At 32.6% G+C, this 21,917-nt stretch overlaps 1 protein-coding gene and 1 pseudogene across 1 annotated transcript; both read right to left on the bottom strand.

Moving 5' to 3' along the window:
- Positions 1-1,534: 1,534 nt before the first annotated feature.
- LOC115949907 lies at positions 1,535-9,490 on the bottom strand (annotated as a pseudogene).
- Positions 9,491-15,737: 6,247 nt separating this feature from the next.
- LOC115995131 (1-aminocyclopropane-1-carboxylate oxidase homolog 1-like) lies at positions 15,738-18,429 on the bottom strand. Its single transcript, XM_031119570.1, has 4 exons — positions 17,824-18,429; positions 16,848-17,169; positions 16,211-16,491; positions 15,738-16,106 (listed from the first exon to the last, which is right to left on the bottom strand). The coding sequence occupies exons 1-3, from the start codon at positions 18,330-18,332 to the stop codon at positions 16,234-16,236; spliced, it is 1,089 nt and encodes a 362-aa protein (XP_030975430.1). The 5' UTR covers positions 18,333-18,429; the 3' UTR covers positions 15,738-16,106; positions 16,211-16,233.
- Between the last annotated feature and the right edge of the window lie 3,488 nt (positions 18,430-21,917).

Below are 21,917 nucleotides of genomic sequence, written 5' to 3'. Positions count from 1 at the left end.
ACACAATAAATATTTATTATTTATAATAACTAAGATAATAATCAAATTTCATATTAAAAAAATGAAAAATATAATAATCAGATTTCATATTTAGGCCAATAAGGTAATATTTGAAGCAACAGTGAGGGTTGCGTCTAAACATAAGGCCCCACCTATCCCAAAAAAATGGTCCCAAGCAAGGCACCCATTAGGCTATTACATGTAAAAATACCTCTCAAAATTATACTACAAAAATGTCCAAAAATAAAATTGTAAAATGATAATTGACATTTAAAAAATATATATATATATATATATATGGGGCCTGAAATTTGGAATCCCGGCCCACTTCACATTTAAGGGCCCAAAGCCCAGGCCGAGGAGCCCTACTATCAGGGACACACAATAAAAGCTCCTTGAAGGCCTAAGGATGTGGCCGAGGACGACTTAATGACCGACATCTCACAAAAACGCTCGAAGAAAAGGACAGATTCAGTACAGGAGCAGCACAAGGGAGAAGGCTGCCAGCACCTTAATGTGGAGCCCATCACCTGACAAACCCATACTCATACCATGCTATCCAGCTTTTCCCAACCACTCTGACGTGAGGATTGACAAGACAAGTAACCACCACGAATAAGGAGAAACAGACACGTAAGTGAAGAATGGGAAGGAAATACTAGTATAAAAGGGAAGCTCGATGCATTGACAGAGGGTCTTTTGGCCAGGAACCAGAGGGAGGGGGGAGAACGAATCCACAAAAAAGAATGATGGTAAGGATGAGACGCTCCTCGGACTTAGTCCGAGGAGATAGATCTTGACACCACATCCATGTAAGGCTTAGCCCTACAGGCCAAACCCACCTTCGTCTGGGCTCTCATGAAAATCTTGACTAAACCGTTGCCCAACGACCAAGATCCAGCTTTTCCAAACCCACTCTCTACAAATCATATTGTTCGGGTCCTTTATATACGAGCCCAATGACATCCTTGAGTCGTTAAAAATCGTGTCCCTACAATATATATATATATATATATAAATGAAATTTGTGTTCTTTTCCTTACCTCTCCTAAAATATTGAGCCAATGTGAGTTTTGAGGTTCAATATATTCTCACCTACACAAAAAATTGATATTTTGGTTTGATAATAATGAGCACAATTATAAAAAACGGACGCCGTAGGTTGAAACAAGCCAATAAAAAACAAACCCAATTAAAACCTTTTAAGAAAAAAAAAAATGTTATGACAAGGCAAACTTTCAAGGCTAGCGAAATTGTACAAGCATAGTAAGTACAAGTTGAACAATCATGCATACTATATACATTTTCAAGTAATTATACAACGTGAATTATTTTCTTACATATTTTGGATAAAGAATATATTTAAATTTTGAAGTACAATAAATATAATTGATATTGCGAAAACTTTTTTTTTTTTTTTTTTTTTTGATATTGCGAAAACTTGAATTGGCACCTCCCTGCCCTAGGAAAGCCTATGCTATTTGTTCTACGTCAATAATCAACAATCATTAAATAAATACTTACATAGTCAGCTTCAAAGCTTGAAATGTGCTAGTCTGGAGGTCCCCTCAAGCCCTTTAGAATAGATATATGTGAGATATTCTTCAATACCAGTTTGGCGGTAGATGGGGGGATTTCCTCTGTGAGCAACTCATTGATCAGATCATACAGCCTCAGGGTACTATCTTGCTCAGAATGTGTTCTGAAAAAATTGGACACAAATTCTAGGATCTACTTTATTTGCTAGTACTCTGAGTCTATGATACACGCTTTTGAACTTATAGTTTGAGATTAGCTGCATAAACAATAATCTTATCTGCTCAATAACGTGATTATTGTTGGTTTTAATTAACTCAACTGGTAAAATTTCTGTTGAGAACCATTTTTTCAGCTCATGTGGCATTACTTCATTGGCAACCCATGCCATATCAACATATTATTGATTTTTTGAGTAAATCTATTTAAAACCCAAAATAAGCTCATATCTCATTTCTACTACATGGATTGGGCTCACATGGCCTGCGAGATCCTTACTTTAAGAGGCAGAATCATGGTCCACATTTTCTCTTCATCAATTAGGATCATAACCCCACAACATCATCAACATCAACATATGGATTGGGCTTAAGTAATGAATCAAAGCTCACGGCCCATATTATCTCTCTTACACTCATGGCAAGTGGCTTCTTCAACAAGAGCCCATGTTTACACAAAATGACAACAAAATCCGAGGTATGTCATCTCATCTTCGGCTTATAATCCAAGCTCATAAGTCTCTTTGGGGAAACTTTGGGAGTCGTGGTTTGGAGGGCCAAGAGGTATGTTCAGTAAAGTTCCAGCGGTTTAAATTTGATAAAAGAGACATGTTGCTTGGCTTGTCTTCTCCAACTCCCTGAACTTTGACGAATTCGTGTGTAGCGGGTAACATATGATAAGCATCTCTTATCACATAGCACTTTAGATGATAAAATTCATCATTGCTCTTTTCCTAAAACTTAATATTCATCATGTGATAAATACTCAATATCTCTAGTCATCTGACTGCTGAGAAAATAACTGTTCATTCAATCCTCAACTGTTGCTATACAAATTTAGAAACTTCATCATATCATTCTACATGATCTCATTACTTATTTCCATTAAAATCCAACTCAAACACATGACCTAATCTGATTGGCTATCTTTAATCTCCAACTATATACAAAATATTCATGATATCTCTCATATCTAGTTGTTGTCTGCCACAATCAGACCATATATTTCTCTGCCAGCTGCTAGAGCAGAGCTTTAAATACTCTTCTTGCTTACCAAGATTATGTCATAACACAATGAGACTTTGATTAAATCTCTAAAACTTCATTAACTTTCAACCAATTCTTCTATTACTTGCTAAAAATGTGTTGTAATGGAACCTTGGACCAAAAACACAAACACCGAAAAAAGGAAAAAATTCCAACTGAACCCTAGCAATGTATTCAGCACTTAACACCTTGCTGGAAGTGATATCATCAGCCATTTAATGTTGAAATCCTAGCAACCAGCTGCTATACCCAAAATAGCAAGATATCCTTGAAAGAGATCTTACCATTTTTCAGCCAAATCTATTAAATGACCTCTCCAACAGCTTGAAATCACCCAACTGACCTCATTTGCTTTTGCCCAAAGCAAACAGCTGTTTTATGACAGCTGTCTCAGGATAGTTGTCATAGCTTTTCCCTGAAAACTGGAACAACTTTTTCAGAACAGCTGTGATAGCCTTTTCAGAACAGCTGTGACAGCTAACCCAGCAGTCTGAGCATTACTGATTTTTCCACATTTGGCTAAAGCCAAAACCAACTAAAGTAACTACCTTTCTCTTGCTAAAATACTTTTCTTTTCTGCTACTCTTTCCTCAGTAGCTCTTACCTGAAACAGCAAGAATACCTTAAAACTAAACATACCATTTTCGGCCAAATCTTAATATGGATTCTCTGAAAATTCATTGCTATTTGGGCCAAATTTTGGCTGATATTCTTTACTAAAATACCCCCTTAAACTCAGCTCTAAAGGGGACCCTTCATCAACACCTCAAAGGGGGTCACTAATGGAAAAGAACAACTCTCTCATAAAACTTCTCTATTCTCTCTCCCTCTAAGGATCTTCTTAAGCTCTCAATGAAGTACTGAGATTTTCGGTTTTTAGTTCCCAAATTAGAAACTAAACTCTCCAGCCCTTAATCCATAAATGCCCTTCATAAGCCCTCATAAATCCTCCCAACAGAAAATCCCAACAATAAATCTCAGCAACATTGCTAAACACACTACGACACTATTACCCCTCTTATTCTCATTCTCTCACTCTCCATATCCAGAAAATATGTCTATCTTACTGCTTCTATCTCCAAATACCTAAACACATCTCCATACTCTTCTCTTACAAAATCTGTCCTCTTGGAAATCAATCTCTACAACTTCTCCTGCAGTTATAATCCCACATTTTTACTATGTTTAACCTCCATATCTCTCATACTTCCATATTATATATATATTACAAATATTACATCTCACAACACATCTATATCTTTTGCCATCTCCACACTTCTTAAGAGATATCAAACACTCATACTAAAAACCCTTCTCATAGAAGGCATGAACTTCCTAAAGCCATTCTCCTAGAAGGCACAAATCTATCTTTCATAAAGCCATTCTCTTAGAAGACACAAATACTCCATACAAAAGCCTTTCTCATGAAAGACAACACTATTCATAACTTCACAACAACTAAAAGAGCATTGTCAAGGGAAAAACTCATTTAAGTGCACAATAAGAGGGACAAGCTTAACCAACCCCTACACACAGCTAGAAATACTCTCTCTCCCATAAGTTGCACCCATTTTTCCCCCTCAATCTTGAAGTTATCATGGCAAACAGCCTCTCTACCACTGGGGTCACTCTGTTGGGATATTATTAACTCATAGAAGCTGTACAGCTGGGATTGCAAACCATTAGAGATAAGTGACTCTGCTTCCATATCTTTAAATTTACTGTTGAGTTATAAGACTTTAGGTTTAAATGTATTAGAACTTCAATTTGTAATGTTGGCAAACCATGATCAAAACGTTTTAGTCTTTGTTTTCGACTTGCTTAAAGTGTGTTTATATGTAAAGCTGGAATCAAGTGTTCTACAAGATTTATTGTGTAAATCTACCTAGCTCGATCGATTGAAAATTAAACTTGATCGATCGAAGCTCATGCAAATTGTTTTTTTGCAGAATTTTCCAACTCAGTCCAATCTCATTTGACGTGTAGGATTTTATGTTTTACCTTAAGTATAAAAGGAAAAACCCTTGCCACGTTTTTAGTGTTGCTCCTTATGTTGTGTGTGTGAATCTTTTGTGAGACCAAGAGGTGGTCGCCTTCACACATACTTACAGTTTCCAAGTTTCAAGATTATGTCAAGAACTTAGTGATCGATTCAGTTGCTGCATTCAAGAGCTTAAAGATACACAAGCGGGTGTGCTTGTGCTTGCTAGGAATTCAAGAAAGAAGTAGTCCGTAGACTCGGAGCTATCACATAATCGTGGTAGTAAGTTTTCCACTCGATGTAGCAATAGGATGTTAGTGGTCTAAGTCGCTATTGTGTAAATTTCAATTCTTTCATAGTGGATTCAGTTTTATCTTGAGGATAGTTAGGTTAAATCTTTCCCAGGTTTTTTACCGGTTTGGTTTTCCTGGGTTATCATATCATTGTGTTATTTATTTTCTGCACTTGTCAATGATATGATTTGTATGTGTTAACGTAGATCTGCATAATTTACCTAAGTTAATCACTTGACTAAATAACTAGGTTAATCAGGTTGTATTTTAAGGGGTCTAAAAACAAATATTTACGCAATTGAATATATGATTACTTCACATTCAAATACATATTACTTTATTCCAACTACCATTATAACTATTAACCAAGGCTTAAACTCATTTAAATACAAGATAAAAGGGGCAGGCTTAACTAGCTTTTACCGCTGGCATAAATCACATATTTTATTCTTTTATTACTTTATTTAAATATTCTTTCTAATTTTTTTTTTAATTCTTTCTGTTTTATTGTTCCCAATGTTGTTGAAGAAATAGAAGTGAGAGAAAGTTTGAATATTTATCAATCTCCCTATACGCTACTATTATTAGAATGTTACTATAACTTATACCAAATTTATTTGGTATTTTACACATTTAATGGGGGTGATTTTTGTGTTTGATGTACAAAATACTAAAAATTTAACATTTAACACATTTGATGCTAATGCTCTAACAACAAATTTCTTGACGTAGGGTCACTCTTAAGTCTATTAGTTATCCCACTAATCATACTGACATGCGTTTTATACATAATTCTCCATATAACTCAGCTTTGGAACATCCAAATTAACTTGTCAAGTGAGGTCATAATATTCACTGCCTTTAGACACATAAAAATCAAGAAACAAAACAAAAAAAGGTGTAATCTTATTAGTGAAGTACACTTGCTTGCATCATATCTCCCAGGTTCACTGCTAGAGATCTGCGTATGGGCGTAACATTATGATTTGATTGGTGATTTTAAACAATAGTTTTCAGTATTTAAACACTGAAAACTGTTGTTTTCAAAAAGAATAAACCCATTGATTTTGATGGAGGACTTGAAGGCCACCCAATTGGTCTTGTAAAACCACTGTGAGGAATGCACTGTCGGTGTGTTTGGCATTGCCCAAAGTCAAATGTGGTTCGGGGCATGCTGTGTAGCATTGGCACACACTGTTAAGTCCATCGGCACAACCTATGTCTTTGAGGTGTTTGGGATTGAGCTCAAGTGCTTCTGATAGCAACTCAAGTATAGTAATCCCTAATTTCATTACTTTGTTTGAGTAATCAATCAATATATCCCTGCAAGTTCATCAATGTCATGCAATAAAAATAATTCTATGAAAATATGTCATTGAAAGGAAATACACATGCCATGAGTTTTGTGGTTGAATTGGTCATGATATTTCCAATAGAGATATCTTAGATTCTTATGTTCATAACTCCCTTTATTTATGATAGCAATTATTGGATCATAAAAGAAAAAAAAGAAGAAGAAGGAATAGACATATAATTATGGTTATTAAGATCAAGGTCTTAATAGGAGATATCGAGAATCATAAATCATAATTTTATTTAAGGGTTATGTTAAAGGGTGTCTTTATGGCAATTGTTAATAAATTATAATAAGAAAGTTTTGACACTACTTTTATAGAAAATATAAAAAGTTATTAATAAAATTAATTATTTTATCACTTTCTCATAAAATGTTTCTAAAAATAGTTCCTAAACAGGAATTCGTTAACATTTCCCTTTATTTAAAATAAAAAGTTAAAAACCATCAATAAATAGGATGTGTTCATGTAAGATAAACATAGATGATAAACTCTTCTATAATATAAAATAAGAATAAGAATAATCAATCATGATGATTTTTTTTTTTTTTTTTTTTTTTTTAGGAAATGGTAATACTTATTAGAACACACAAACATAAAAGTAATATATAGAGTTTTTTAAATAGACTTATAATACATTATATAATCAGAATACCATTACAAAATGACCTAACTTTTTGAGCTAATAGAAAATTTTAGTAGGTAAAATATCAGTTAAGGCAAGATATATACCTTAAAAAATGATGGATTTGTTGCAAAAAGTCTTATAAAAATTATTTTTTTTAAAGTTGAGCTCAAATACTTAAACAATTAGTTGTAAAAGTGTCAAAAGTAAGTAAAGATGTATGATCAAGATTGTTTAACAATTCTAAGAGAGTAGGAGCTCTAAAGGAAACCTTCAAAAGAAAAAAGCTAGTGCGTTTATCATCTACCTACAAACTTCTGGTAATTCTTCTGGATTAGGAGGACAAGGTGCCATAACACAGCTCAAGGAATCTCTCCGGTTAGCTGCTGGTGACTGATAGAAATCAAAATTGTTCTAATAAATCACCTTTTTTGTTTCATCATGCATATAAAAATTTTTCCGACCTTCAAGGTCTTGATCGTTAAATCTATGTACACCTCCGATCATCTCATCCAAAACTCTTGCCTGAATTCCATGACTGACTACTTGGAAGAAACCCCACTTCTCACAAGCATCTCAAATTTTGTCAATGACAAGAGAATGTAGACTTGAATCTATTATGATCCTTGTCCCACAAGAATTAAGTATAAACTTAATTAAACATGTGTTTATAAGCTATTGGGCATCCTCTCCTTACAAGCTAGTTTTCAAGGGTGAGTTTTACCCATAAGTTTGTATTTGAATCTTCATGAATGCCTTGAAAGTCTATGATTGGTATGGGATCAGTTTGAGTATAAGTGCTTGTTGGGTATGAATCTTTATTGTTCTCGATCAGTTTTTTCTTCGTCACTCTCAATTTTCCAACAATCTAAACCTCCACCAATTATTGCTTGGCTCGGTCACCATCAACCATTTAAAAAAAAAAAAAAATCATTCCTACCACAAACACACGCACCATACAAGGTGTTGCATGGTACTTTGAATCAAGCAATTATGGAGGCCTTGAAGTAGGGGGCTCAATATAGTTGGGAACCTAAGGTGATAATTTTAAGTGGAGTCTTTGTATTTAAATATTAATTCAATAAATATTTTTAAAGAAACCAATGTTAATTTGATGATTTTTTTATTATAAAAAATTTGAATTAATACTATTCAACTAAAGTTATTTTCATATAGAGAATCAAATATCATGTTTTAAGAAAATAATTTGTTTTTCTTTTATAGATTTTCAATACAAGTTTCTATTTTTTATCTCAAAAAAATAAAAATTCATTTTTTTAAAAAAGAAAATTTATTATTCTTTTAGAAGAAAGGTTAATTTACTTTAGTTTTTGTATTGATTTTGGTATTAAGAAAGAGATATAGATTGTTTGGTGTGTGGTTATGTAAAAGATTAGATGGGTAATATTGAAAATATATTGTGTAGAATATTAATAACTTACAAAAATTAAAGCATAAAAAAATTTTGCCCCAAAATGTTTATGATTTTCAATTGGGTTGAGTTTTTATTGTTATAATATTTTGGAGTCCTTTGGAGGTGAAAAAATAATACACAACCTCTGCTTTAAAAAAAAAAAAAAAAAATTAACCTGATCTTATCTCTCTCTCTTCTTCTTCTTCTTCGTCTTCTTCTTCTTCTTCTTTTTTTTTTTTTTTTTTTTTTTTTTTTTTTAAAGAAAGAAAAAACACAATCATTCAATATTGTAAAATGCTAATTGTACTACAACTTTTACTACATATAGCACACAAATTGATGTGGTGATGAGTGTAATTGGTAGTCTTCAACAACATAATAATAAATGGAATTTTGAATTTAATTATTTTTTTAATTGGTTAAACAAAAATTTGTAATATATATATATATATATATATATATATAGAGAGAGAGAGAGAGAGAGAGAGAGAGAGAGAGAGAGATGATATGTCCACAATATTTTCACAACAAATTCTAAGTGACAAGTTGTTACTGGTTGTTATTATTGGGTCAAAAAAGTAATCTTAGTGTTAGGTTCAAATTTAAACGTACCAATAACAACTAACCACCTATGATTTGTTATAAAAATGTTGTGAAAATATTGTGGACATAGCAACTCTCATATATATATACATATATATATATCTGTTATATTTTTGACAAGGACAAAAGTGGTTCTAAAACACGTATTGTCTTGACAAACCTGTGCATCTGGGATTTTGAAATCAATCTGCATTTTCCCACCACTTGCAGAAGTTAACCTTTCTTTGGTTTTCTGGAAGTATTTAGAGGGGATAATGCCTTCTTGAATACAATTGAGATCAGCACCTGAATCTATTAGGGCGACAACTTCAATTTCAAAATCTTTGCTTATGACAATCCTGACTTTGGAATGCCATTTTTGGAAGTTAATCCTACTGATGGTGTGCAGGAACGATCCATTGGATGGTTCTGGTTCCATATCTGCAGTAGGGTTAATCGTATCATTAGTATATACATATATATATATATATATATAGTCAAAATTGAGAGAAAATTCAATTAGAATCTAATTTTGCTCCACGTGTCCCATCTAATTTAAATTTTTATAACAAGCTAGTTAATTCAGTGTAAAAGTTGGAATTCAATTAGAGTTTAAATTTGCGCCGCGTGTCTCATATAATCTAAGTTTTTAAATTTTTGTGCCAAGTGAGTTAATTCAGTGTAGAAAACGAGAAGTTCAATATAAATAAACCATAAAAAACCTAATCATATATCTAACTCTATATATAAAATTAGTGGAAGAAAGAGTTTGAATGATTTTATATTTATGTTTTTTTTTTTTTTTTTTTTTTTTTTTGTAACTAAAAATAATTCAAATTTATAAGTCATTTATGTAATATACCATGACTATATACGGTCCAGTACTAACTAGGTAATATATATATATCTCTAACCAATGCTTAGAGAAAATTCAATTAAAATCATAATTGGATTTTGCTTTTGTTAACTTTTCGTATAAATTAAATTGCTTAGATTTTTGCTGTTATTTTTTCTCTAAACTAGTAAACATATTTTTTTATAATGTTTCTATTTAGTTATTTTGTATGCCAGGATCTTGAACATAACAAATTGTAATTAAGCTGAATGATCACATCCACCTATTAGGAGATACGACCAATTTATTATTTTATTTTATGTCGTATTTAGTAGAATTTCATGGACAATGATTATGAATTGATATTGTATATATAGTATCAAATAATGATTTTTAAAATTATATATATTATAGCAATGGAATGAGAAACTTGGCATAACTAATATTATGAAAATTGTAAGGAAAAACTATTTTAATACCTCCAAATGTCCTTATCAAACTAATATCCTATATGTTTTATAACCCAAGCTAACATCAATAGTACCATTACAATTCATCATTCCCGTGCATAAACACTAGTTACATACTAGTATTTATAATATCACTCTACAATTTTAAGCTTTTATAATGGGATTAGGGCATTTTTATAAATCGTAAAATTATTTAAAAAATTAAAATTAAAATTATTTTACTATTCAGCTTATTTTTGTTACTATTCATAGGCTTCACTGCACTTTTTGGTACTACTTATGAGCTCTACTATACTATTTTAACTAACTTTTACCTTTATTTATAATATTTTCAGTAATAAGTTTTCAGTTTCAGTAAAATAAATGGTATCCAAACGCATCCTTAAAACCTAACCTCTTAGGCCTAATTTATCCTAGGCCTGAGCCGCTCAGGCCTAATTTATCCCATATATGTGCGCCAAGTCCAATCTTAATTCTATGGGACCATGGAAAAGGTATGGTCCTTCTAAAGATGATTTCAAGACTTCACTGTCATAAAATCATACCTTCAATTCAAGAGTTACATTGGGTCATGAAGGTTTTGAGGCTCGTCAACAGTACAATTTGAATGGCCTACACAAAGGTTGAGCCAAAATGAAAGCGCACCCACTTTTTGTTTAATCAATTTCATCATAGACGCCTATCAGACTTTATAAAGTTTTCAATAGCGATGATGACATGTCACATGGTGCTTTTGAGTTCTTTATTGTTGGTGCGGGTCCATCGGTCTCGTTCTTTCTATACTTCTTACCAAATTGGGTGTCAATAAATTTAGACTGAGCCTAGTTTTGCCCTTCTCTGTATTTAATAAGATACTTTCTGTGGTTGGGCTTATTCAAGATGAGTTCAAATCCTGTGGAGTTGTGATTTCATGTAATCATCTTTTGTTTTTTGTTTTTGGTTTTTTCGTTATTTGCTATTTTGTCTTTGTTTTGGGGTGTGGGGGAAGTGCACTCTTACACGTGTCATGTGCTACACTTCTCAACCTCAATCAATATATGTCTTATTCAGCAAAAAAAAAAAAAACTTCAACCAGTGTAATATCTTCTTCCCTTCTTACAAAAGGTTTTTACTATTCACACTTTTTAACTTTTTCTCACTTTTGTTTATTTATTTATTTAATGATTAAGACATTAAAAGCTATTGAATTAGGTGCAATATTCCCGATCTCAATCCATATGTCCTCCAATTTTTTGTAGTTCAAATGTTCAATACCTGTTTGAGACATCCAAATTAAACATTATTCTTTTTTTTTTACCTTAATCAATGCAAAATTTGTTATCTTGTTCATGAGTTTCTCCGTGACCTCATCCTCATCCACTATGTAGGTTTCTCAAGATTGCATTGGAAGATCATTCAATCCACTTTCTGACAAAAAGAAGATATTTTGTGTTTGATTCAAGATTGCATTGACCCATTACTTAAACCAAAGACTTTTCAAAGGAAATCGAATTAGAGAATTATTTTTATTATATTAAAATATAAAGAAAGAAAATTGTTCCCGCTTGTTTATCAATGCAATTTTACAATTTTGAAACTATTTCAATTATTTGATTTTCAAACTTAAAATTTTGTGTTTAATTGTTTAAATTGAAGATATCGAAACAAAGACACATACACGAAAGCAAAGCAAGTAAATCCAGCAAATTGTAGCAAATTAATAATAGCTATGTCAACATTTTCCCCACCCAGTTAGCTCAAAAAAAAATCCCTACCCGTTTCCTCTTATCCATTTTTTAATTATTAAATTAAAGTTTTGGCCCTTAAAAGTTTAGGGTATATTTATTTTGGCTTTTTACATTTTTAAAATTTTTATTATGACCTCTTATGTCTGATTATCTATATATATATATAAAACCGAAATTTTTGAAACTCCTACAATTTTTCACATCAGCACAATATTAAAAAAAAATTAAAATAATAATAAATTTTTAAAACTCAAACCCGATATAAAACTTTTCTAAAACTCAAACCCGATGCTCTGCCTTCTCTTTCATGATGCTATACCTTTTCTTTCACCAAAACTCTTTCACGATGCTCTGGCCTTTTCTTTCACCAAACACCAAAATGCATGCCCTTCCTTCCTCTACCAGCTCCTTCTCTACCAGGTCCTCCTCCATCAAACCGACGGCAAATCGACATCAAATCATCTAAAGACACCTACCCACCGTTCCCCTTTTCCTTTCCCGTTCCACCCACAACCACCAGAACTTAGCAGGCAGCAGTAGCAGCACCACCACCACCCACAACAACCGCAACCAATAAACCACCATAATCAGACCATATCAAACTCACAACCCAAAAGCAAAAAAAGATTTTGAAGATCTGCGATTTTGGGGATGACGAAGAAGAGCAAGAGCAAGCTATAATCTAATCCAGTCATGGGTAACTTCTTCAAACTCTTCTTCTGCTTCGTCTTCATATTTTATTATAACTAAATATCGATTAATTATCCTACTTATCTCTCAAATTTTAAATGGTGGTTGTGCTTTTAATTGTGGCAATTTAAATGTTTGTGCCTCTCAGGTGTTTGATACTAGGTCTTAATGGGATTCTGCATATGGGGAGCAATGATAAATTTGACAGAATTACAGAAATTTTTTATTTATTTTCTATTATCTGGAACAAAATTGAGCAATTTAGGTTTGAAACAACAATTGAACCCTGGAGCTAAGGAAGTTTAATTGTTGTTTCTTATGGTTACTATGCTGCTTCATACTAATGCCATCAACAGGATTTTGCTAGAAAATCCTTTAGAGTCATTCATTATATGTTGATTTATGCAAAACGGCTATGCTGATTTTTTTATTGCTTGCAATGTACAAGTTACAGGGCAATGCAATGGTGCAGTGTAACAATGGCTGGGTTTTTATGCTATTTAATGCAAAATTTATATTGCTTGACCTTACATGGAGTTGTCATGCATTGCAATTTGTATCTCATACACATGTGAGACTTGGTTTGATTATACCCTATTTGAAAGTAAAAAGAGTCTCTGCCTATCTCTCAACATCCTAACCACTATTATATCAATTGAAAACAGGGCAGCCAAGTAGGTGAATTTACAGGACAAGTCTGGAACTTTGGTAGAAGAAAGGGTGGTGAAAATGGATTATCTATGTCATTGATTTTTTAAAAAGTTTGTTTAATGATTTATATATGCTTCATAATTGTTCATAAGTCACAGTTAAAAAAATTTTAGCTTCACTACTATGACATCTGGGTTTCATAATTAATTTAGTCGAGCTTATTTTTCTTGAAATCTCATTTGGGTTGCTTTAAATGTTGATTCTTTATGTGTCTGATATAGTGATTTCTTATGCATGTGTCTATGAGGAAAGCTACTTTAAAAATTGAGCTATGGTGGTCTTTATTTCTTATTTAATTATTTTGAAGTTGATTCTCATATTGGTTGTCCTTAACTATCCTAAATTGTATTTGGGTAGAGCTTTGGATTATGGTCCTTTTGCCTATGGTAGGTGTAAAGCAATTTTTTTTCCCCTTAAGAAAAGAGAGAAGAAGTTGACAGAATTGCCTGTTAATGATACTTTCTAAGTTTAAAGAACAAGTTTTGTTTAGTAATGGTGTTTCCACATTTCGTTATTTGTTATATATGAAAATAACACCAATATGTTGTGGTTATCGCACTTTCTCATATACTATAATTCTTCTTCTATTCTCAAAGCCCCTAACTTGGGTAAAGCAGCTGTTTTCTAGGAACTATTTCAAGGCAAAGCAAAAGGGTTTGACATGGAGAAAAGGCTTTATTGGCAAAGTCTATTCGTGATTTTGAAAAAGTAATATCTATGGTTGGGAATGTGAGCAAGCAAAGAAGATTTATAAAACTCAATGTTTTATATTGAATAAATATATGATGTACTCTTCTATATAATGCAGATTTGTTGTATTATGTTCTTTCTCTACTCTTTTTGATTCATCGCAAAAGAATTTGACATTGGTAACTATATTCTATTTATTTATTATGAAAATAAGATTGTGATCATTATTGCAATTTGTTTATTTGTTTATTCACAGTATATATGTAACTATGAAAATAACTTCATTGCCAATGGACCTATGGTAGTGGTATTAATCTTTTTGGCATTTATGCATTTTTATGGAGATGATAATTGCAATATTGCTTTTTTTTTTTTTTTTTTTTTAAATCGCACGAGTTAGCAACTAGTTGTTTATATTAGACATGCTATCCATTTTCATTAAAATTATGTGACCATTATGATCCTCCATGTTCAATTATTTTATGAAACACTCGCTCTAAATTATTATGGAATGTAGGAACTTCATTGTTGTAGGTAGAAAAACATATTATGGATGGTTAAATTCCAAGTTCAATAGATCGAGAATCATAGATTCATTTTTTCATATTTGACATGATTTTTTAAGTCTGCTGTACTTGTGTCTTTTTGAAAACCTAATGAAAAGCTTATATAAAGATCCATTAAGCATGAGTTATTAAGAGGTTAGAGACATAAAAACCCTAAGCTTTTAAGAAAGTAGATCTAAGCCTCCACCTATTCAACCCGTGAGAGTTCGAAAGCAAATAGAGAACAATCAACACACTGTTGCTATTTCCACAATGCAAATCTTTTATGAAGCCATAAAACAATCCAGTTATATCAAAGTTGCTCATCTAAACTTTCAAGTGGGTTTCTTGGAGTCACAAATGGGGAGTTTATGTGCAACAAATCAGAAAAGAGGAGTTTGTGAATCTTGGAGCTACGTGTGGCCACGTCAATAAGTACTCCATGAGGTCGCATTAGATTTAAGGTTAAATGCGTAAACTTTCATTCTATTTTAATGAATTTGTTGCCTTAATGATTGATTGTTAAATCCCCTAGATTTTTATTGTGAAATAATTTGTTTGATCTATTTTCCTAGGTCATTAGTTTGGTGACTTAAGTGATTCATGTTCGTGTTGTCCATAATTTTTATTGATATCCACATTTAAACGTGAAATGAGTCATACGTATGTACAACATATAATGCTTTATATATATAATGGAAGATATTTTAGATTTGATTCAAGATTTGCATTGACACAATACTTGAATTGAAGATTTTTTCAAGGAAGTCAAATCAGGTGATTATTCTTTTGTATTAGAATACAAACATAGAAAAATGTACTCAATCTTATTAAAAAAAAAAAAAAAATTACATTTTTAAAATTGTTTGGTTTCCAAATTTGAAATTTTGTGTTTAGTTGTTTACATTATCTACTATTGAGGCCTTTAATAAGTGTTGGAGATCGTAATACCCTGAATTGAGTGGATGTGGACTATGATGACATTGCAGGGACAATGCTGAATCTTATCAAGCATGCACTAGGTTTGAATTATGAAAATAACACGAAGACAGCTCCATTTATAACTGATGCTTTTGTCTATATCACAAATGTGGGCAACTGGCATATTCTTGGTCTCAACATATAGTAGCTTGCCTGAATCATGGAATCATAAATTGTATGAAATAGGACGACATTAATTCGACACAATTCTACAAGCAATTCATACCAGAGCTGCTAGCAAGTGCACAATTCAGCAAGTTATTAACAGTATAAGTTCAAATTTATTTCACATAAGACACACTTGATAGTTGACATGCCAGGCGATGGGCAAACAATGCAACGCCAGACAATGTTTATTAACATGCACATGTGGAGACAGAAATTGAAAATCCAAGCAAAGCTAGACCTGAAAAATAAACACATTTGGAGTAATAGTTGAGGGTTAGTGTTAAAACTCCAACGAACAAGATGAACCAAATAACATGTTCTGTGAGTCTCAGTAAAGCCAACCTCGGATATTGATATGGCCAACTTCAAATTTTGAAATGTTCTAATCCTGAGTTCCCATCCAGCACTATGGACTGAACATAAGAAACATAATCCTTCACGGTTGTATCCTTGTAGATTGGGGGATTTTCTTTCGATAACAACTCCTTGATTGGTCCATAAATCCTATGGGTACTCCCTTGCTTGTTATGTGTTCTAAAAAAACAAGCTACAGAGATTCTTGGACCTACATTCTTTGCCAGTACCCTATGAAATATGCTTTTGAATTTATCATTGGAGACTAGCTGCACCAAGACACATTAAAATTAAAGAATTAAAAAAAAAAGAAAAAAAGAAAGAAAAAGAAGAAGTTCAACATAGGATTTTTATAATATATTCCCTTATATTTATTCAAAGAAGGAACAGGTAATTTTGCCTTCAACGTGTTTTAGCTTTGGGTTCAATGATGAGCCTATTGATGCATGTACGATTGAATAAATGTGAAACAGAAGAATAATAATCAACAAACATATAGTTGCTTGCATAGGACACGCATTAAAATTTAAGTTGTTGTTGTTGTTGTTTTTTTTTTTTTCAATAATAATCTTAATGCAAATAGAAATTATATCTGTATCATTTGTAACGCATGAAAATTACTTACCTGCATCATGTCTCCCACGTTCACTACCAACGATCCAGGAATGGTGATAACATCGACCCATTGATTTTGATAGAGGACTTGAAGGCCACCTATTTGGTCTTGCAGAAGAATAGTGAGGAATGTAGCATCACTGTGTTTGGTAAGGCCCATTGTCAAATCTGGTTCAGGGCATGCTGGATAGTAATGGCCCAAAAGAGAAAGTCCCTCAACACAGCCCATGTCTTTGAGGTGGTTGGGTTTGAGACCGAGAGCTTCTGACAGCAACTCCGATATAGCAAGCCCTAATTTCATTACCTTGTTCGAGTAATCAATCATTGTATCTCTGCACATTGATCAAAAATATAAATGCTACTTTCAACACCCCAAGAAATTAAAAAAGAAAAAGAAAAGAAGAATGAAACTTTACTTTTTTTCTTATGGGGATGCAAACATAATGCAAAGGGCTTCTAATTGTAGTGAGAAGAACTGATTGGCTCTAAAAATAAACTTCTGGTTCCATGGCCAAGAAGTTAGGAACTTTGATGGACTACACTGATCCACTAATCCACATATTATAAACTTCTGTGACAACATTTCGCGTTGGTTTTCTTTTACATATTTCTTTTTACTAATTTACACTTTTAATTTTTAAAGTTTGAGGTTTTTCATTTTAAAAATTTACTTGAACCTTTCGTATATGTTTGATTTTGTACTCATATTGCTATGTCGTCCATCACTTTCATGGTTAATTATTTTATGAAATATTAGCTCTATATTGCTATGAAATTGAAGACCTTCGTTGTTGTAGGTAGAAAAACATACTGTGTACAATCAAAGTATTAACATTAATGAATAAAATAACTCATATGAAAACAAAGCTAAACTTGAAAAAATCAAAATATAAATTTAAAAATGTAAAGAGACAATATAAAAAAAAAAAAAAAAAAATTTTAACTAAGATTGGTTCTGCAATTGCTCATTTGACATTATCAATTACCTGCATATTTCTGGCAATTCTGCAGGATTGGGTGGACTAGGTGCCATAGAACAATATATGGTATCCCTCCAATTAGCTGCTGGAGCTTGATAGAAATAAAAATTGGTGTTGTATATAAAACTTCTCGAGAAATCACGTGTATAAAATTCTTTTTTAACCTCCAAGTCTTGCTCGTGAAATCCTCGTATCCTATCGATAATCTCATCAAGCACAGTTACCTCGACTCCATGATTGACAACCTGAAAGATACCCCAATTCTCACAAGCATCTCGGACTTTGTTAACTATGTTATCACGTAGAGTAACATCTTTATCGATGCCTTCAAAGTCTATGATTGGAATGCTGAACTTGGAGTCACAGGAAGAATCTGACACATTGTAGTGCTTATTTTGCTCATGGATGAATATCCGTGGGATCTTTTCCACTCCAGCATCAACGAGTCCTTTTACCCCAGCTTTAGACTCATCAAAAGCCTTCAATTCACTTCTTCGATCATAGTTGGATTCCATTTCTGCCAGTAATTAGGCTGAGCTTGTGAAAACAATATTTTTTTTTTTTTTTTCCCGTTTGAAGGGACAACACGTGAGAAATCAACTTTCTCTGGCTTCCAACTAGATAGATAAAGCTGCCTAGTTACGAGTACGTTGTGTCGTTGTCATGAATTAACGGAGTGATTGTCCCCACTGAAGTGGCTTTTGTCCTTTTGTTTTGTTTTCACGGAAAATGACAATGGTCTCAATGAATTTCATAAATTTTATTAATAACTTATGGAGGTGGTAGATAGATAATAGATTAGTGCAACGTTATTTGTATTGTGAGCATCACTTTTATTTATTTATTTATTTTTATCAGGTGGAACCATACACACATCACAACTGTCATCTCAACTACTATCAAAAATAGTTTATAGTGTACTAGCATCTAGCAATATAATATTTACCTTATAAACTAAATAAATATCTATAATATTATACATATTTGTAAAAAAATACAAAATTTACAATATTATATACATTTTTTTAATTTATGATATAAGATTTACTTTAATAGTTTTAGGTTCAAATCCTCTCTTAATTATTGTAGTAACTCTCGGATTATTGAGGAAAAAAAAAAAAAAAAACACTTATAATTATGGTTATTAGAATCAAGGTTTTACATAGGAGATAGAACTGACAGAAGGGAAAGTATTTTAAATCAGATCAAGAATCTTAAAATAATAATTGTATTTAAAAAGAAAAAAGTGAAAACCAATCTATAATTAGGATGTGGGCATGAATCATGAACATAGGTGAAAAAAAGTTCTATAATATAAAATAAGAATAATAATCATGATCAGTCTTCTCTCAGGCTGAGCCTAGTTTTGCCCTTCTGTGGTTGGGCTTATTCAAGATTTGGTCGATCCTGTGGTGTTGAGATTTCCTGTAATCTTCTTTGTATTTTTTGACTTTTTTTTTTTTTGGGGGGGGGGGGGGGGGGGGGGGGGGGGGGGGGGGGGGGGGGGGTGGTGGTGAGGAGGGGGTGGGGGATTGCCACTATTTAAGTTCTTGCACGCCCAAGCATGAATGCATGATGCACTCTTACCTGCAACACGTGCTAAACGTCTCAACCTCAATCAAACTTTTTACTTCCATCCGCGTTAGTTGTATCTAGCGAATTAGGATCCAATGCAATATCATATTCCCTTTTTACAAAAAGTTTCAACTACTCTCACTTAATTTTATCTCACTTTTCCATCTAATGTTTGAGATTAAGTGTGTGTTTGGATCCACTGAAACTGCTGCGTTTCACGTTTACATTTCAGTTTTTTTTTTTTTTTGGTGACGCTAAAACGTTACTGTTCATCACGGTTATAAACAGTAGCCGCAACTTTTGACCGTGAACAGTGTATATGTGGACTGTTTACGGATCCATAAATTACACTTTTCAGCAACTTTTTCATTAAAAATGGGTCTCACTGTACTATTCACATATTTAAAAATTATTTTGCTACAGTGTTTTCAGTTTTCAGTTTCAGCAAAATAAGTTCTATCCAAACAGACCCTAAAAGTAGCTTTTTTCAGCTTTCAATTTCAACCATTACGAGTTGTGGCATCAGGTGCAATTTCTTGAATATTGCATTTGATCTCAATCTCAATCTCAATCTACTTGTCTTCCAATTTTTTGACTATAGCATTTTCTCGCTTCTTTTGTATTTTAAGAGATTTTAATCTTTGGAATTCATCTCCAATTTGAGACTTTCAAATCACATTTACTATTCATTTTTTTAGCTCAATTAATGCGAAATTTGTCATTTTGTTCATGAGATTCTCCATGACCTCATCCACAATGTAGTTTCCTCAATTTTCTACTATTGTCACTTTTTTAACTTTTTCATACTATTTTTTATATAATGGTTGAGATTAAAGTAGTTTTTTTCAACCTTCAATCTCAATCATTACGAGTTATTGCATCAAGTACAATACTCAATGTATTGCACATGATCTCAATCAGTTTATCTTCTAATTTTCTCACTCCTTTTTGTTTTTTAAAAGATTTCAATTTTTGGAGTTCATTTCCTATTTGAGACTTCCAAATCACATTTACTATTCATTTTTTTAGCTTAATCAATGCAAAATTTGTCATTTTTTTTCATGAGCTTCTCCATGACCTCATCCACTATGTAGTTTCCTTAAGTTTCTACTGCTATCACTTTATTTTTATTTTATTTTTTATTTATTTAATGGTTGAGATTGAAAATAGTTTTTTCAACTCTTAATCTTAGTCATTGCGAGCTATTGCATCAAGTGCAATACTCATGGTATTGTACCTGATCTCAATCTAATTTCTTTTTTTTAATATAGCATTTTCTCACTCCTTTTTGTTTTTTAAAAGATTTTAATTTTTGGAGTTCATTTCCTATTTAAGACCTTCGAATCACACTTATTATTCATTTTTTTTAGCTCAATCAATACTAAATTTGTCATCTTGTTCATGAGCTTCTCCATGACCTCATTAACTATGTAGTTTTCTCAGGATTGCATTGGAAGATCATTCAATCACTTTCTGACCAAAATAGAAGATATTTTGTGTTCGATTTAAGATTGCATTGGCACAATACTTGAATTGAAGACTTTTCTAAGAGCATTCGCACTAGGCATGTTAAATGGCATATGTAGAAAAACTTTAGCATAAAAGCATAAAACAACCCCTCCATCTGGTCTTCCAATTCTAAAAAGTTTTACAATATTGCTACAATACAATTCTACTTATAGAAGTCACTATTCACCAATTGTAAAATTAAATTTCATTTTTTTATTGCTCACTCTCTCTCCTCTGTCTTTCACGCTCAGACACTCCTCTCTTCTCCCTCTTCTCTATCTGTGCACAGTACTTTTCATTTCTCCCTCTTCTCTATCTGTGCAATCTGCTTGTCGCCATGGTCGATTTCTCTCTCTAGTTGCCACCGTGGGTCTGATTGGTGTAGTGGGTTTCTTGATTGGTGTGGTGGCATGGCGATGGGTTTGCTGAGTTATGGCTTTTTGTTTTGTTTTTGTTTTGTTTTTGTTTGGTTTTGTTTTTTGTTTTTTGTTTTTTTTTTTTGTTTTTTTGTTTTTTTGTTTTTTTGTTTTTTTTTTTTTTGCTGAGTTGTGGTTGAATAAGCATGCTTGCTGATGGGTCTCTCACGGTGGTTGATGGGTTTCGAGTTTAATGGGTTTTGGGATAAGTGGTTATGGGTTCCAATGGGGTTTGTGCAGCGGTGGAGATCGATGTGGGTCGTGACGAGGTCATGCGTGGTGGTCGGCATGGATCGTGGTGAGGTCATGCATGGTGGTTCTGATGGGGTTCTACGTTTTTTGTGTTTTGGTGCTTCTGGGTTCTGCGTTTTTTTTTGTTTTTTTATTTTTTTTTGTTTTTTTTTTTTAATGGGCTTTTGTTCTGGTGGGATTTTGGTGGGCAATAGGCAGTGGTGGTGTGGTGGGAATGGTGAAGGTGCGATGGTGGTGACTGGGCAGTGGAGGCGTGGTGCTAGAGGTTGAGGGAAGGTACATACACGTGTGGAGGAGAAAATTGGAAAAAAACAAAAAAGGAAAAAATATATTTTACTATGTAGATAT

The sequence above is a fragment of the Quercus lobata genome, chromosome 6 (genome assembly GCF_001633185.2).
Source record: "Quercus lobata isolate SW786 chromosome 6, ValleyOak3.0 Primary Assembly, whole genome shotgun sequence".
Classification (NCBI taxonomy): domain Eukaryota; kingdom Viridiplantae; phylum Streptophyta; class Magnoliopsida; order Fagales; family Fagaceae; genus Quercus; species Quercus lobata.
The sequence above is the reverse complement of the archived record's forward strand: the minus strand, read 5'-3'. Positions and strand labels throughout refer to the sequence as shown.

What these genes read in the sequence shown, in the direction of transcription:
- LOC115995131 (XM_031119570.1), bottom strand. Translation starts at nt 18,332, where the DNA reads ATGGAATCCAACTATGATCGAAGAAGTGAATTGAAGGCTTTTGATGAG. An exon ending in GAATTGCCAGAAATATGCAG is followed by an intron (nt 17,170 to 17,823) that starts GTAATTGATAAT and finishes ATCAATGTGCAG; the next exon opens with AGATACAATGATTGATTACT. An exon ending in ACGTGGGAGACATGATGCAG is followed by an intron (nt 16,492 to 16,847) that starts GTAAGTAATTTT and finishes GTCTTGGTGCAG; the next exon opens with CTAGTCTCCAATGATAAATT.